At 39.4% G+C, this 17,328-nt stretch overlaps 1 protein-coding gene across 7 annotated transcripts in view; it reads left to right on the top strand.

The window, feature by feature from the left end:
- FAT1 (FAT atypical cadherin 1) overlaps nt 1-17,328 on the top strand; it is a 382,476-nt gene that overhangs the window by 295,605 nt on the left and 69,543 nt on the right. For all 7 annotated transcript variants that reach the window (XR_012236892.1, XM_073607779.1, XM_073607796.1 and 4 more), the window contains 6 exons: nt 984-1,137; nt 6,685-6,918; nt 8,487-8,876; nt 10,126-10,340; nt 15,111-15,248; nt 15,428-15,571. Coding sequence is in view for 6 of the 7 variants with exons in the window: in XM_073607779.1 (XP_073463880.1) it covers nt 984-1,137; nt 6,685-6,918; nt 8,487-8,876; nt 10,126-10,340; nt 15,111-15,248; nt 15,428-15,571 (1,275 nt within the window). In the remaining variant the exon portion in view is untranslated. The remainder of the gene's footprint in view (nt 1-983; nt 1,138-6,684; nt 6,919-8,486; nt 8,877-10,125; nt 10,341-15,110; nt 15,249-15,427; nt 15,572-17,328) is intronic.

Genomic DNA, 17,328 nt, shown 5'->3' with positions numbered 1-17,328 from the left:
TCCCTCCTCCCATAAGCATGCTTCTTGCAGTACTGCACAAATGAGCTGCTCCTCGTGGTGCTTCTCCTTCTGGCAGTCTGGGTTCCTCTGCACAAAGTCAAATTCAGGTACTTACACTGATTACATTTGATAAAAATACATTTAAGGTCATGTTAATAAATATAGGGCTGCATTAATTTGTGTTTTTTTTACCTTCCTTTTGCTCAGTTTTAAGTTGGTGTTTTTGATTTACTAAAGAAGCAGAGCATGTTCACTTTGCAAAGTGATTGTTCAGGTAGCATAGTGAATGCTAACTTCAGGAATACCCGAAGAATACCCAATCATGTGCAAGTAGAATTGGAAAAAAAAAACAGGATTTTTACTCACATATGATTGGGTGGTTGAGATCACCGGCTTCACCTCATTCACTAAGCTAAGTGAAAATTAACCTTGCAAAGTGAACGTGCTAGGCTCCTTTAGTAAAGCCCACTGTGTCAAAAGCAGGCATCTGTTTTAAAAGCTAAACAACTTTTATCCTATCCTATTAGTTTCATTTATGGACACTACAATGGTAAGGGACAAGTAGGGGTCGATTTACTAAAACTGGAGAATGGAAATTCTGGTGCAGCTCTGCATACAAACCAATCAGCTTCTAGGTTTTATTGTCAAAGATTAATTGAGCAAGCTGAAGTTAGAAGCTGATTAGCTACTATGCACAGCTGCACCAGCTTGGCTACCATGCACAGCTGCACCAGATTGGCTACCATGCACAGCTGCACCAGATTCTGGGTGCTCCGGTTTTAGTAGATCTCCCCCAAAGCTTCCATTAAGTTGGTAGTTTGGTCCTAATGGGTATACAAATATTTTAGAAGTTCTGCACTTTATGGCATTTTGGTAGCTTTGGGTAGCTGTCTTTAAAGGACCACCATCTAATGCAGACCTGGTTTTATTTTTAATAAGAATATCTTTAAGAGGATCACTGGTTTTATCTAACGTTTTCACAGGATTCCTATTCTGAGACCATTTCAGAAGATGCCCCCTCTGGGAAACTAATTCTACAAGTGTCAGCCACCGATGCCGACATTCGTTCCAACGCTGAGGTCATTTACACGCTGCATGGACTTGGCTCAGAGAAGTTTCACCTCAATCCATTTACAGGTGCGCTTCAGAAATGAAAGTAATAAGTAATAAATTCTATACTTTCTGTTTTGACCTTTAATTATGTCTTACAGACATCATTACTATTAATTCTTCAGGAAAAAAAGCCAGGCATAATTTCCTGCTGCAGGAATAGGCACTTAATTGCATCAATTCTATTAATTGAGGAACTCAATATAACTGTATGAAACATATAAAAAACAGTTCTACACAGGCAGTGTTTGTTCATTATTATTGGAGGAAGGTTAGGCAAAATCAGCAATGCCTTTGGTGTGGGCTATTATTTTAGACTTTTTAACCACTTCAATACAGGGCATTTTCATCCTCTTCCTGCCCAGGCCAATTTTCAGCTTTCAGCGCTGTAACATTTTGAATGACAATTGCGAGGTCATGCAACACTGTACCCAAATTAAATTTTTATCATTTGTTTCCCCACAAATAGAGCTTTCTTTTGGTGGTATTTGATCACCTCTGCGGTTTTTATTTTTTGCGATATAAACAAAAAAAGAGTGACAATTTTGAAACAAACACAATATTTTTTGACTTTTTGCTATAATAAATATCCCATTTAAAAAAACAAAGAAAAACAAATTTTTTCCTCAGTTTAGGCCGATATGTATTCTTCTACATATTTTTGGTAAAAAAAAATCGCAATAAGCGTATATTGATTGGTTTGCACAAAAGTTATAGCACCTACTAAATAGCGGATAGATTTATGGCATTTTTACTATTAATTTTTTTTTTTACTAGTAATGGCAGCGATCTGCGATTTTTATTGTGACTGCGACATTGCGGGGGACAGATCGGACACTTTTGACAGTATTTTGGGACCAATGACACTTATACAGCGATCAGTGCTATATGCACTGATTACTGTATAAATGTCACTGGCAGAAGGAGTTAACACTAGGAGGCGATCAAGGGGTTAACTGTGTTACCTAGTGAGTGATTCTAACTGTAGGGGGAGGAGACTTACTAGGGGAGAAGATCGATTGGTGTTCCTATATACTAGGAACACACAACCTATCTCCTCTCTTTTGGAAGGACATGGATCTGTGTGTTTACACACACAGATCCACGTTCCTGTCCTGTCACCAGCAATCGCGGGTGCTCGGCAGGTATCGCGGCCGCCGAGCACGCGCATCAGCTCCCGAGTGACGTGGTGCGCATGCCCCCTATACAGCCAGGAAGCCAAGGACAACATATGACGCCCGCCCGGAGGGACAGAGTGTTCCTGCGTACGTCATATGACAATGGGCGGGTAGGGAAGTGGTTAAGCATTTATAGGTTAGTTTTTTTTTTTTTTTAACTCTGTGTCTTCTAACCTGAATTATTTGCAGATCAAAGCCTTTCCTGTAAATTTTAACATTTCCAACTTAGCTCCAGCAGCTGAAGCTGTCCTGGGAGGGAAAGGCAGATGAGGGAATATCCTGACACATGGTGTTTTTTTTTTTTTAAATAAATTTAAAAAATTACATTTTGTCCTGCATGCAAATTCATTATGTGCCAAAATGGGGCAAAATATTATTCAATTATAGTGTGAATTAGGAAAATAATGCCTTTTGGCCACTAGATGGAGATGGCGATCATGATAAATAAGTATGTTCCCTGTGATCATTAGCTCCAGCTAGTGGTCATAATGCAGCCTTTTCCAAGTTCATTCTTTTTTTAAATGAAAAACATTCAGCCTGGAGAAAAATTAGCCTAATAGCATTCAATGTTCCCTCCATTTACACAGAATGATTATTTGCAGGACAGAAAGCCCTGGAAATGTTTTTTATATACCCCTGGGAGTAGTCCAACACCAAGAGACTGATACTGCAAAACACAACAAAATAAATCATAAAATATGTGTTTTGGGTAAACTTGGGTTACTGTGATGCAACATAAACTTCAAAACTTCAAAAGATTTATGCTATGGAAGATGTGTGGGCAGTCAGCATGATGTAGGACAGGAGTGTCAAACTCTTTTTCATTGTGGACCGCATCAGCATGTTGGTTGTCCTCAAAGGGCCGGTTGTATCTGTAAGCCTATATAAATTTCGGCTGGGCTTTTTTCTCAGAGAATAGGTGTAGGAACTCAACCCCCCCCTGCTGAACCACATTGAACGTGGGGTGTGTGGCTAAATTGCACTAAAAGTGGGAGGATCTTAAAGTGGCAATAAATACCAGGAGTGCATTATGTGCAGAGTTTAAGGATGTGCTATGTACAGAGTGCAGAATTTATGGGTACACTACGTACATGGTGCAGACTTCAGAGGTACGCTTCGTACCAAGAGCGGGGTTTAGGGGTGCACTACGTACAGAGTGCAGAATTCAGGGGTGTGCTGTTTACAGAGTGCAGTGTTGAGGAGTGTGCTACATACAGAGTGCAGGGTTTGGGGGATTGCTATGCACAGTGTGCAGGGTTCAGCTGTCTTTCACAGGCTGACCACATGCCACATTCCACATCCACCTCTCCTCCTGTGTGCGAGGGCTACATGAAATGGCCTGGTGAGCTGTATTTGGCCAGCTGGCCTTATGTTTGACAGATGTGATGTAGGATTAGCTCTTTTTCCCAGGTCACTCATTGGACGTTGAATGTTTTGGCCGAATCCATGAGGGATATGCCTTTGGTCCCCTGGGGGAAGAAAAAAAGCAAAATGTTTAAAATGAAAATTCTTTAAAAAAAGACCATATTGTGGTCAGACACATTTTGAAAGACCTCACAATATTGGAAAGACAATACATTAACTTTTAGGATGTGGAGCTTGGTGTTGGTAGTTTTTGGTGAAGAGCTTCCACTGCAAAAATCCCAAAGGCCATTTATAGTAGCACTAACCCTCACTGTAACTCTAATGCTAAAATGTCTTTAACCTCTACACTAACCCTCTCTGTAACCCTAACACTGATCCATTGGCTGAGAGCACTGATTGGGTGCTGATCAGCAGACCTTTTTAGTCATGCCCTTTCAATGGAAGCCACCCGAACGGACAGCTTCTGCCGTATACAAGGGTTTCTATTGAAATGCTGCCCAATATTTGATCATGTTGTTTCCCAAACTTTAACCCTGCCTTTTACCCCTACCCTAACACAACCCCTTGCCAATGTAAAATTAATCCCTTTTCTTTCACTGTAATCACAAAAAACCTTTCATGTGCCAAAAAATACCAGCACTGTAATCCCAGCATTGAAATCTACTCTTTTGTCTCAAAAAACTTTACAAAATGTATACAGCAGACCATTTTATTAATACACATTATAAAGCTAAACATGGTTTGAAAGGGCAGAAGAAAAACCTTTGTAAATAAATGTGTGAAAAAACCCATAATCGACTCGTACAATGCATGTTTCAGTGCCCACATTCTCAGTAGTATTTTGCTCATATTCTGTATAAATTGGAATATCCAAACACATTAAAAGTTTTAATGTTCCGCTACATCTCAGTGGATGAAATTTTTCTGCAGACATTCTACCGTAGACTTGTTAATAAAGGCCCTCTGCACAAAGCCCCTGCTAGTATGATGATTATTTAAGGAGAGGCATCTTCAGCTGGAATAAACTGATTAGCCGTGGTATATGCATCCATTATCATGAAGCAAAGCATCCTTCACTAAACTGTGCTGCATAACTTTTAAAGAGCTAAAGTAAAGAGGCTTAAAATGAGGTAGTAAATGAAAAAAGAAGTGTCTGAACCAGAACACATTAGGAATTGTAACTTCCAGCTGACCTGGAAATACCTTGCGATACCATAGAAAGTGCTTGTTTTTTTTTTTTTTTTTGCAGAACATGCTTTGTCTGTGCATTGTCTGCTGCTGACATATTCATAACTAAAGAATGTGCAGGCTCTATAAGTGCTTCACTTCTGATTAGATGAACAAAGAAAGCTTTGTTTTCAGCCAGGGCACTGGGGCCACTATTCCTCGGGGTCCGTAGTGTAGTGGCTATCACCATAGTTCAGAGTCTATAGAGCTAGAATATAATAGACGTGTTTTAGATGTATTAGTTACAGAAAGTTATCTGATCTTAAATTGACACTAAACTGGTTTAAAAAATATATATTCAGGTATGTACTCTTAAAGCGTTCACTAACAGAAAAAATGTGAAGGTAGACTACCACCGTACACCCTCCCCACTGTCTGGTCCCAACTGTACTTACCTCTGGGGTTGCTAAGATTTCTTTGCTCACACAACCGGTCCAGTGGTCTGGCGATTTAAAATCACTGCTCTTCTCCTTCTCTGTGCAGCACTTCCTGGACAGACCAGAGCAATTCTGATTGGTCAGCTCCTCTACAGTGAACCACTCTGGTCTGTCCCAGAAGTACCGCACAGAGAAGAGGGAGAAGTGTGGGGATTTCAAATCCCTGGCCTGCTGGACTGACTGCCTGAACACTGACAGCTTATAAATCCCAGATGTAAGTACACTGGGGACCAGGGGGTGGAGAGGGTGTATGGTGTGTGTGTGTGTTCACCTTTACATTTTCTGTAAATATAAATTAACATTTGAACGAAAAAAATACTTTGTATTGCTCTTGGTCTCCTCCATATCTCCAAATTCTATTTTTTTTTTTTTTGCTGTTCTGATCTGACATCCTGTTAGAGAGTTCGTTCTTCATGGTCCCACTATATGTGCATAGCCACCCTCCTCTGCTCTGATCTGCATGATTACTGTGGAAATGTTCATATGGACATTCTGTAGCTTCTGCTGATATCCCCATCAGGGTATCTCAGGGAAAGAATTTATCATGTGGGGTGGATTTTCCCAACCAGTTGTTATTGTATCTTTGAGGTACAGGTAGCACCTGGAATGCTGTTTCATACGGCCACACATGGATCGAAATTCAGCCAGTTCCACAGGGACTGTCCGAGATTCAATCCATCTATGAGCAGACTGTTTATACCCAAGTTGATCAACTTGGGTACAACCAGCCTGTCGGATTTTTTACATGTGATTACCGCAGACGGCTATAGGTGCTAGCAGTAACCATTGTGTTCTGCTGCCCAGGAAGGCTTCCAGCGCCCACCACGGGTAAAAGGAAAGAAAATCAAATCATCTATAGGCTGCTTTAGTCCATAAATAAGCACAGTTGACCATTTCAAGCACACACAATTATTTAGACAGTCCTTCAGACGTTAGATGTTTTGGTTACTATTTGACTACAGTCTCGTGTCTATGGGAAATTTGGAATTGTTGGCCTCATGCCTTAACTTACATGAGTAGGCTTTAAATGATGTTAAGGAGCAGTGTTTTCTTCCTGCTGAAGTGATAACTGATGTTATCATGGAGCTTCAGAACAGAGGAATCATATTAAAGTACAAACAAGTTTCCATCATAGGGAGCTGCATTAAGTAGACCTCACTGATGGGTATTTGTGGGACCTTGTAGGGGGACTAAGAGAACACTGTAGGCGCAGATGCACTTATAATGAACTGCTACAGCACATATTAGAAAGTCACAGTTTTACTTTAAGGCTCTGGAATCTGAGTCTAACCTGATCCCTTTTTCAAAAGTTGCAGACCTACTATAAATTCTGTTTCAAAATGAATTTTTCTCTTTTACTTTTCAAGGTGAACTGAAAACATCATTACCACTTGACCGTGAGATCCAGGAAGTCTACCATCTCTTGGTGAAAGCTACAGATGGAGGCGGCAACTTCTGTGAATCCAATGTGGAGCTGACTTTAGAAGATGTGAATGATAATGCTCCAGAGTTCTCTGCAGATCCTTACAGTATAACTGTATTTGAGAACACTGAACCCAAAACTCCAATTACAAGGGTGCAGGCCATAGATGCTGATACAGGTATTAATTACCCAGCTCTGTGAGGAAAGCCTCAATCAAAGTGAATCATCTAATGTGTGCATATATTTTTGGCTTGTTAAAGGCATTGCACGCTTTCAAATGTTTTTGTTGCTTCTCTGTGTTGTTTGTTTCTTTTACTTTGTGATGATGGGCTCACATATTGTGGTGGCAGTTTGTAGTGTCATGACTGATCAATTCCCCTATGTCCAGGGCTTTTTTCTCAAACAATAGGTGCAGGAACTCAACCACGACCCCCCAACCCCCCACCCCCCCCCACACACACACACACACACACCCTCCAAATCACATCAAATAGTGGGTGTGGTCATATTTCACAAACAGTAGAAGGGTCTTGAAGGGGCATTAAATATCAGGATTGCATTACATACAGAGTGGAGAGTTCATAGGGGTTACACACAGAGTGCAGCTGTCACTTGTAAACACAGAAACCAGACTTCTGTGTTTACAAGTGATTGTGGTGAGCAGGCACCAAAGGGTCTGAGCCAGAGGTGGTGGAACTGAGTTCCACCAAGTTCCCCCTGAAAAAAAGCCCTGCCTATGTCTATATGTTGCTTCAGCTTGCTGGTCCCTTTGTGCCAGGGGACTGACAGCTTTTTGTTCCAGGTCATGTAGTGTCAAAAGCATGCCTCGCTCACCCCTCTGTGTTGCAACGCAAATGTGGACATGCTAATGTGATGAAACACTGCATGAGTGTGTCTTCAATGTGTATCTGTGAATGCTGTACCTGTTTATGCCTGTGTCAGATCCAATTACTGTGTAGTTCTCACCTACACCAGCAACAGACTGAGAGACCCAGGGATCAGGGAATATATAGTTTCTTCACAGAAATTGTCAGGTCTCACACCACAGACATAAGTCAAGCATTAACCTGTGCAATGCCATTCCATATGCCTCATGTTTCAACACAAACTGAAACTGCTGACATGGGAATATGAAGATTTACTCTACTATATGGTAACAAATGACACCATGAAACTACATGATTAATGCACATCTTCTGTAAGTGAAAAACACAAGGTGCAGGTAGTAATGTTTACCATGCCTTTTAAACTGCAGTATTCCAACTAGACATACTGCCTAGGCTCAGTATTACTGTGGGAGACTACTCTCCTGTGGTTCGCTGACTAGTAATACTCTTATAGAGTCAGCATAAGACCAAGAAGGTAAAAAATAAAGGCTCCCATAGTTCTCTGAGCACCAGTTTTCTTTAACCTCTGCACAGTCTCTTGCCAATATTGGCAACATGAAATCTGAATGCTCATAGCAGATCTGTATACATGTTTGCTTGGTTCACATTTCTTCAAAAGAAAAGGGTATGTTTTTGTAGGAGTGAGTTTAGTTGCAATATGTACATTTTGTGTAAAAGGTGACAAATAGCTATCTAGCAAGAAATGTCATATACTATATATATATATATATATATATATACGTGTGTGTGTGTATGTATGTATATATATATATATATATATATGCATCGTATGTATACAGCATAATATATTATGCCAGATACTGTTACTTTATGATGTTTCTCTTGTTTTTTATTATAGGACTTAATCATAAGGTGCAGTACTCTTTCGTCAGCTCAGCAGACGGTCAGTTCTCCATTGATGAGTCATCAGGAATAATTACTTTGGAGAAACCTCTGGATCGGGAGATGCAAGCAGTGTATACGCTTACCGTCAAAGCAAGTGATCATGGATTACCTCGGAAGCTGTCCTCAGTTACCAGTGTGCTAATATCGGTCTTGGACATCAATGATAATCCACCGGTCTTTGAACACAGAGAGTACGGGGCTACTTTATCAGAAGATGTAACAGTTGGAACAGAAGTTCTCCAGGTGTATGCCACAAGCAGGGATATTGAAGCGAATGCAGAAGTTTCATATCAGATTATCAGTGGCAATGAGCAAGGAAGATTCAGCATTAACCCAGTAACAGGTAATTTCATTTTTTGAAGTGTGATGGTGACCTAATCATAATGAATAGGTTGCCTTAAAAAAAACACTCATTAATGTGTGTGCATTAAAACACTACAATGGAACTCTTTTAAATGGAGCCTGAAAGGTTGGTGCTGTTTTTTCACATTTATGAGTTGCAGTAATACAATACCAATTGCATTGCAGTTTGGTATATTCAGAATGATACCCAAACACATGCTACAGTTGCAATCAAAGCATCTCTGCAGTACAGTGCACCACAATGAACATTCGGTTCACAGTGGTGTGCTGCGTTGCTGAAAATGCTACAGGTGAATTTTTTCATGCATCAGAATCAGTAGGCTCCTTTAATGCAATGTTTTAGCACACAAAAAATGTGTGTGTTAACTAGTGTTAAGGAACCGTAAATTATGGTTTCCTGTATGTCTAGTCTTATCTTGTTAGTGTTTCTGTCCTGTAAACACTGTTGGAATGGAGTCCTATTTTTACCAGCCAGGCAGCTGTAATATTTTCCAGTTGGCAAGTTTAGGTCAAAGACACCCCTTAAACCTCTACAGTGGTAAGCTAGACAAATATAATTTCCCGCATAAAGGATTATCCACATTCTCAAGAAAGTTGTAAACTCCTTTACTGGAAAGTTGTGTCGAGCTATGGGTGTCGCCACTCTCAAACTCCCGCTCAAGTGCTGTTAAAGAACAGCTGGCGAGATGCCAGAGCATTCGAAGCTGCTTGGCGTTTTCTGATTGACAAAGTTCCAGACATGAATAAGTAAAGACATCAATGAACCTTCAGCTGCACTGCACAAAAGAAATAAGCAATACGTTCAGTGCAATTAGATGAATGCAAGACTACTAGTAAAATGCAGGTTTAGAGCTTTCAATAAAATACAGGGATAAGAACAATCCACTTTGCATACAATGACGCAGAGCTCATCATGCTTTTTAGTTGCAGTTTCACATGCAGTTAACTGCACCAGTAAGCATTAAAATGTCCTCTTTAGTGAATGTAAAGGAATGTTATAAACATTATCCCAAATTGTAAAAAATACTTTGTAGCACCTTTCAGAATCTTTTCTCTAGAATACCATGCTTCTGTAAGCCCCGGTTCTTTCCAAAGAACAGTATCATATTTTTAAGGAAACATGCATTTTTTTTAGAGATACATACATCTAAATCTGTTTTTATATTCAAAGCCCAATAACCCTCAATTTTTCAATTTCTATGTACATTTTATTTTATTTCTCTTAACAGGAGTTCTTTTTATAATTGAAAGTCTGGACCACGAAAGCGCAGCAGAATTTTATTTAACAGTAGAAGCAATAGATGGTGGCACTCCACCCCTGAGTGATGTTGCAACAGTCACCATCAATGTAACAGATGTCAATGACAACTCGCCAGTTTTCAGTCAAAGCACTTACAATGCTGTGGTCGGTGAAGACGCTGTGTCTGGACAACCCGTCTTAATGGTAATTTGAGCTCAGCCACTTTATTTATATTTCTGTATGTACTATATTTTCAATAATACTTTTGCCTCCTTTACTGATGATTTTCCATATGAGCAGGTTTTTACCACTTTACACATTTTGCCTGTAAAGAAAAAACCTCCCTTTCCAGCTTCAAGACTTTTTTGTTTTTAGTAAATTGTAGACAGGATTTCTGGTTCTGCAAACCCCATGAACACCGTTCTTCTTCTTTCTCTTCTCTACAATGGTGTGTTTCTTTAACTGCCCCATTCAGGCGCATGCTTGACAAGCTTATCACATTTGAACATTTGTTACTAGTAAAAAACAACATGGCCTGCAGACGCAAACTGATTCTTTTAAAGACTTCCTACCTTACGCAGTCCATAGAAGGATTGAAAAATGTCCATTTAAGCAAGAACCGGCTGAATTTCAATCCAAATATGGCTGTTCCTGCTCAAGAGAAGTCGATCTAATGAATGTTGGAAAATTTTCATTCAATAAGCGCATGGACCCAACCAACTTGTTTTTATGGACAGGGAACCCTTTTTTTAATTTTTTTAATTTTAAACATTCGCTCGCTGGTCAATAAAAAGCAATCCAGCTTTAGAATAAAGAAAATTTTGGAAAGTGCAGGAGGACGTTAACCACTTAAGGACCGCCCGCCGCAGATATACTGTGGCAGGGCGTCTCAATAGCGTGAAACGACGTACCTGTATGTCGTTTCCTTTAATAGACGCTGTGGGCGCGCGCCTGTGGCACGATGTCCGCCGGCCACCTGTGATCACTCCACAGAGAGGCAGAACGGGGATCTGTCTATGTAAACAAGGCAGATCCCCGTTCTGACAGGGGAGTACAGAGAGATCGTCTGTTCCTAATACTCAGGAACAGCGATCTCTGTGTACTCCCTGTCAGTCTGTCCCCCACACAGTTGGAAAGCTCCTCCCTAGGACACACTTAACCCTTTGATCGCCGCTGGTTCAACCCCTTCCCTGCCAGTGTCATTTATACAGTAATCAGTGTATTTTTTAGCACTGATAACTGTATTGGTGTCACTGGTCCCCAAAAAGTGTCACTTGGGGTCAGATTTGTCCGCCGCAATGTCGCAGTCCCACTAAAAATCGCTGATCATCGCCATTACTAGTGAAAACAATGATTAAGAAGAAAAAAAGTACCTAAATCTGTCCCCTATTTTGTAGATGCTATAACTTTTGTGCAAACCAATCAATATCCGCTTATTGGAATTTTTTTTTTACCAAAAATATGTAGCAGAATACATATTGGCCTAAACTGATGAATTCATTTTTTACCTTTTTTTTTTTTTTTTTTTTTTTTTGATATGTATTATAACAAAAAGTAAAAAATATAGTTTTCTTTTTTTCAAAATTGTCGGTCTTTTTCGTTTATAGTGCAAACAATAAAAACCGCAGAGGTGATCAAATGGAAAAAAAAAAGATCAATTTTATTTGGGTAAAGCGTTGCAGGCCCATGCAATTGTCAGTTAAAGTAATGCAGTGCCATATTGCAAAAAATTGCCTGGTCATTAAGGGGGTAAATCCTTCCAGTCCTTAAGTGGGTAACTTGTATCTAAACTGAATAACAAAAATGTATTTATTGCATTTTACCAGGCCTTAGATGTGGTGGCTAAATTACATTTTTTTAGGATTGTTTTGTTTTGGTCTGGTTATCCTGCTGGTGGAACACCTCCTGTACTAGACTAGCAATGTTCACCCACTATACTGTATAAAAAGATAAGTAGCATTGTCACCCTAGGACAGGAAGCGTGTCCTACTCTCCTCATCACTGTTATTTGGTGTGAGGTGTTCTGTAATTCACACAGGTGAATGCTTGAGACAACACTGCAAGGTATTCAGGAACTTGTGAGCTATCTGGAATTTTGACAGGATCAAGGGATGTTTTTTGGAGTTATCGAACCGATAGACATTTGCAGGCATTATATTACAGCATTTTATTATTATTGTTTAATTATAAAACTAGTTTTTGTCCACTATGCAAGGAAATCCATTTAGCTGTCATATTCCATCCATATATAAACACCTTATGTTCAAGGAAAAGCCAACTGTTGAAAAAACATTTGTATTCTGATAACGGCATGGGGTTAATAAATGTAATGAGTATATAGTATATGAATTTTTTTTTTTTATTACTTCACATGCCTTTATTTATATTTTTCTTCACATTAACATGGCCATGATATGATTCTGCAATACTCCAAAATATGTCATGACAGTAGCCCTTTAACTACTGGCAATAAAAAAGGTGATTGATATAAGCACCCCTAGCAGTGTTATAGTTTGCCCCAACCCTAATCTCTGCTTTACCTACTTGAAATGTACAGAATAAATACAGTCATGCAACATAAAAAAGAAATCCATATGCTAAATACTATCATTGTATGTATTAACTGCAGCTACCAGATTACAGTATTTTTCACCATGGGGGAGGCCTTTAGATTAGCATTTATTTCACTTATGTTTTCCTTTCCTGAAATCATGAAATCTTCTTTTCAGCCCTTGTAATTACCTGAAGCCTGTATTTACACTAAGCTTCTACAAACACCCATTCTTTAAGCTAAAGGGTTGTAGATATTCAGCTGGTCTTGTTGGAGAGAGTGAGCTCAGGGTACGTGACACTAAGGGCATATTCACTAGTATTCTGGGAGTAGGATAGGAGGCATAGTAGTGTCTTGTAGTGTGCAAAATGAGCAGGTCTGAAGAATAATATTACCTTCCTGATGCTGTGCCCTTATATAGCGCAGCAACAACTGGGTATTTACAGAAGTAACCACCTTTCTTGCTGGCTGCTAAAAAAAAGCCTCTATGCACTTGTCTCAATTGTATTGTTTTATCAGTGTACATGGAATTGCCCTTTAAGATTCCATTTTTAAAGTAATTCGTCACAGTATTTTTTTTTTTTTTTTACTTCTCCATGATCATGTTTCATTAGTGAACACACTGTACTGTTTGAAGACAGCGAGACAAAGCACTTGAACATTTATAGTTGGATTGATCAATTTTAATATGCTGTTAATTTGCATAAAAGTGGAATTATCATTTTGACAAGTGAAATTAAAAATTACAAGTTTAAGCCTGACAGCATTCAGTAGAGAGAAAAAAGAATTATCTGAGCAGTGATGTTAAACATAAATGATTAAAACTGACACAAGTTCAAGAACCCATACCAACCATGGCTACCAGAAAATTATTCTTCATGTAATACCAAATTAGTACATCTTCCACTTCCGCCACCCTTAGCACAACTGGTCAGCCATGTTAGAAAGCAGTTAAGGATTTCAAAAGCTGTAGACGTAGGCTCGCAGAGGCTGAGGATTTCCCAGACTTCCTACCAAAAACACACAGGAACTAAACGGGATCTTTTTGTTCAGGCACTGATGCAGTGCACTGAGCCAACTTAGATGCCCACTCTGAAAGCCTGCCTGTGTGCAGGGCATCAACCAGTCAAGGGGGTTGGGGCATGCTTAGGTGTAGAGTACCCGGTCCAATTGTAGGAAGGCTTGAGATCCCTGCAGTTTGTCATCACTGAGAATATTTGAAACACACAGAACTGTTTCCAAATGCACAGCAAACCCATATTGCCAATTCCTTTCCCTAAGCTCTTTCATCTTGGATTATTATCATTAAAATGTCTGTACTCAAGTTGCTAGGTCTGCTGGTGTATGTTTTGATTGCAAATCTAAGAGTAAAATTAGTAGACCTTTACATAAGGTATTTTGCATTACCTTACTAATTCTGTAAGAAGATGAAGAGGTCTATGTTTAGTGTGATATCGGACAAGAGAATCCTAAGAAATTGTCTTTTATAACCCATTAAAACAGTGTTTGTCCATCCATTGGAACAGCAACAGATGAACATCCTACTGCATAATGATGCATAGTGGCATCCATAACATGGGGGTGTTCTGTAGTCCAATGAGAGAACTGGGCAGGGCATCATTAGAGTTTACATACACTTTAGGAGCCCGTTCTTTTTCAATTAAATTAATTCGTGCCAGATCCCACACATTTTGATTATCGAGTTATAGCACACAGTACAGCAAACCATTGGGTTAATGGCTACACCCCCCTGGTCACAGACACTTGAACACCTTGGTGGGTTTTATGTATTAATGTTGGGCTGTTTATACAGAAGCTAAGTCCTTTTAGATATGCAACTTTTCCTTTCTTAATGGAAACATGTAGGGAGAAAACATGAAGGTCGCCATTGTTGACCTCTTCTTCTGAAATTGCTAGTTATCTGACTATAATGCTAAACCAAATTGTGTCAGCACTCTTTGATATCTGTACATGTTTCCTTTAATGGCTGTGCTGTAATGTCATTTTTCCCTTTGTTGGCCTGCTTGTTTGTAGAAACAGGGAGCAGGCATAAAAATGAAGTGGAAAAAGAGAAATGTTTACAGCATTCATGTAAAGCACTCTATGAGAAAAAAGTAAGTTGCATAAAGATTATAACTACTTCAGCTCATACCTTCTAGTTTAACAGGAAAAATTAAAGATTCCTTATATTCATGTAGTACTTTCTACTTGGAGAACAATAGTGTAAGATATCATGTTGTGTCCCTTCAGGCACATTCTTTTGTTCTGTTGGTTGAGTTTATGAAGGTAGCGGTAAAACCATTGAAATAAGCCTGCTGGGAGATCATCTAATAAGTTAAAACTGGGACATGAGGAAGAATTATTTCAAAAGTGTTTGCTTGTCTTCCAGTATGTGCTTCACATGACAATTTGCTTTCATCTAGGTTGTTGCAGATGATGCTGATGGACCTTTGAACAGTCACATCCACTACTCAATTACAGATGGCAATCTGGGGAATACCTTTATCATTGATCCTGTACGAGGGGAAGTTAAAGTGAATAAACTTTTAGACAGAGAGAAGGTGAGTCATGTCATACTTTTTCTTTCCTTCTTGTCAATATGGGACGCATCAGAACAAGAGCTTTCCATGCAAGATAATTTCATTGTTATTCAATGTATAACAAGAGTCTGTCTGTTCTCCTGTATGTTGCTGCATTGTTTTTTGCAGGCTGTCATCACACTTTATTTTTTATTTTACAGATATCTGGTTATACCTTGACAGTCCAAGCAGAGGATAATGGGAATCCACCCAGAAAGAACATGACAACCGTTAACATTGATGTGTCTGATGTCAATGACAACCCTCCTTTATTCGCTAAAGGAAATTACAGTGTTATAATCCAGGTAATTGCTTTGTTAATGTTATTTTTGTATTATTACGTGTGATTTGTTGCTGTTTATTGGTTATTTGAGGGCTGTACATTTTCACTTGCTGAATAGCATAAGGTTTATCTATTTCTGACAACGTTTCTATATAGTATTGGCTGTAAAAGCACACAAGGTTCATTTCATTCTTCCAAGTGAATAATTTCATTTGTAGCAAAAAGCCAACCTTGATACGTTTCTGATTAATTTATTAATTAACTAAAGATGACAGAATGTGTTTCTTGGTACACTTCCGTCAAAGTTGAAAATTAAAATGAACCTTTCAGGTTGAAAACGTTGGAGATGGCATGACATATATTTAAAGTTTTAAGTTATCTTCTTTAACAATCTTCCTGTAAAATTAAATGTGGATTTAACATATTTTATGCATGTTTTCTTTCTGTAAAAGCTTCCTTTGTGTAGACATCCAAAAGGCCTGAGACTGCTGCTGGGTGCCAGTACCTTGAATGTAATGTCAGCAGCCCCAGCAGATTCAGAGCTCTCACTCTTTCTATAGTATTTCTCCTCACTGCTCCCCTGGCAGCAACATACAAGTTCATGTAGGGAGGTGAGGGATTGAGGAGCTAGGCCAGGACAGACCATAATTAGTCACTCCCAGAAGAGAAGAGGCCTATGATGTGGCAGGAGCAAGGGGACTGTGCTTGGGAATTGACTCTTCCTGGAGTGGTCAAAATCCCTAGAGAGTTCAAAGGCAAATTGCAAATGAATAAAACATTATTATGGAAAGATAAAATGCTGTACGTAAGCATTTAAAATTCTTGATTTATTCTTTATTTGTAGTTATTTTTAAATTGGTGACAGGGTCTCTTTAAGCATTGAGATGTATACAGGAAGCACAGCTTACCTGTCTACCTGCTCCGTACTTCTATGTTCCAGGCATTGTTGTAGTGCTCTGATCCACCCAACCCTTTAGAAATAATGCAAAGGCAACAGGTCTAATGCTTCAGTTTATTTTCCTGTAGTGAAATTTGTGAAATCAATATTTATTAAAAACAGATGTGCTATGTACTTCGTACTGTTGATTAATGTGTATGCCAAGGCAAAAAAAAAAACATACATAGAACATCTCAGCAATACATGCACATTTCCAAGATTTTATCTTTTACACAGACTGACTGATCGGGTCCGCCTGTCAGTTATTCAGGTGGACCCAATCGGACCACCCATTGCTCTCTATGGAGCGGCGAATGTCCGTTGTCCATTGACACCCCCCCGGAAACGGATCCGATTCTGTCCTAAAAACAGACAGATGGTGGATTGGATCGAATGACAGTTGGATGGAAACAGACTGGCGATCCATTTAAATCTGACAGCCCATAGAGGACAGCAGGCTGTATCCGTGTCAAAAGCGAGCAATAAAGAGAAGGTAATTGTTGGTGTTTACATACACTTTAAAGGAGTAGTAAACCGCGGCCATGCCAAAGAAAAAAAAAAACGTACCTTAGAACAAAGCCCTCCAGTGGTGCACTTGCAGGTGCGAGTCCCATCCACAGCACAGCGATCTGAAGGAACGGCACGGGTATGTCGGTACTTCAGAGCGCATGTGCCTGTGAGGTCACCGGCTGTCAAAAGAGTGAATATCTTCTAAACGTTGCATGTGTAGGAGATATTAATTCGACCTACAGGTAAGCTTTATTATAAACTTCACAAAGTAGACTTTACTACTGCTTTAAGCATGTGCAGAAGTGAAGGAGGTCCTGTTTGCTAAAACAGGA

Source organism: Aquarana catesbeiana, linkage group LG01, assembly GCF_042186555.1.
Source record: "Aquarana catesbeiana isolate 2022-GZ linkage group LG01, ASM4218655v1, whole genome shotgun sequence".
Classification (NCBI taxonomy): Eukaryota; Metazoa; Chordata; class Amphibia; order Anura; family Ranidae; genus Aquarana; species Aquarana catesbeiana.
The sequence above is the reverse complement of the archived record's forward strand: the minus strand, read 5'-3'. Positions and strand labels throughout refer to the sequence as shown.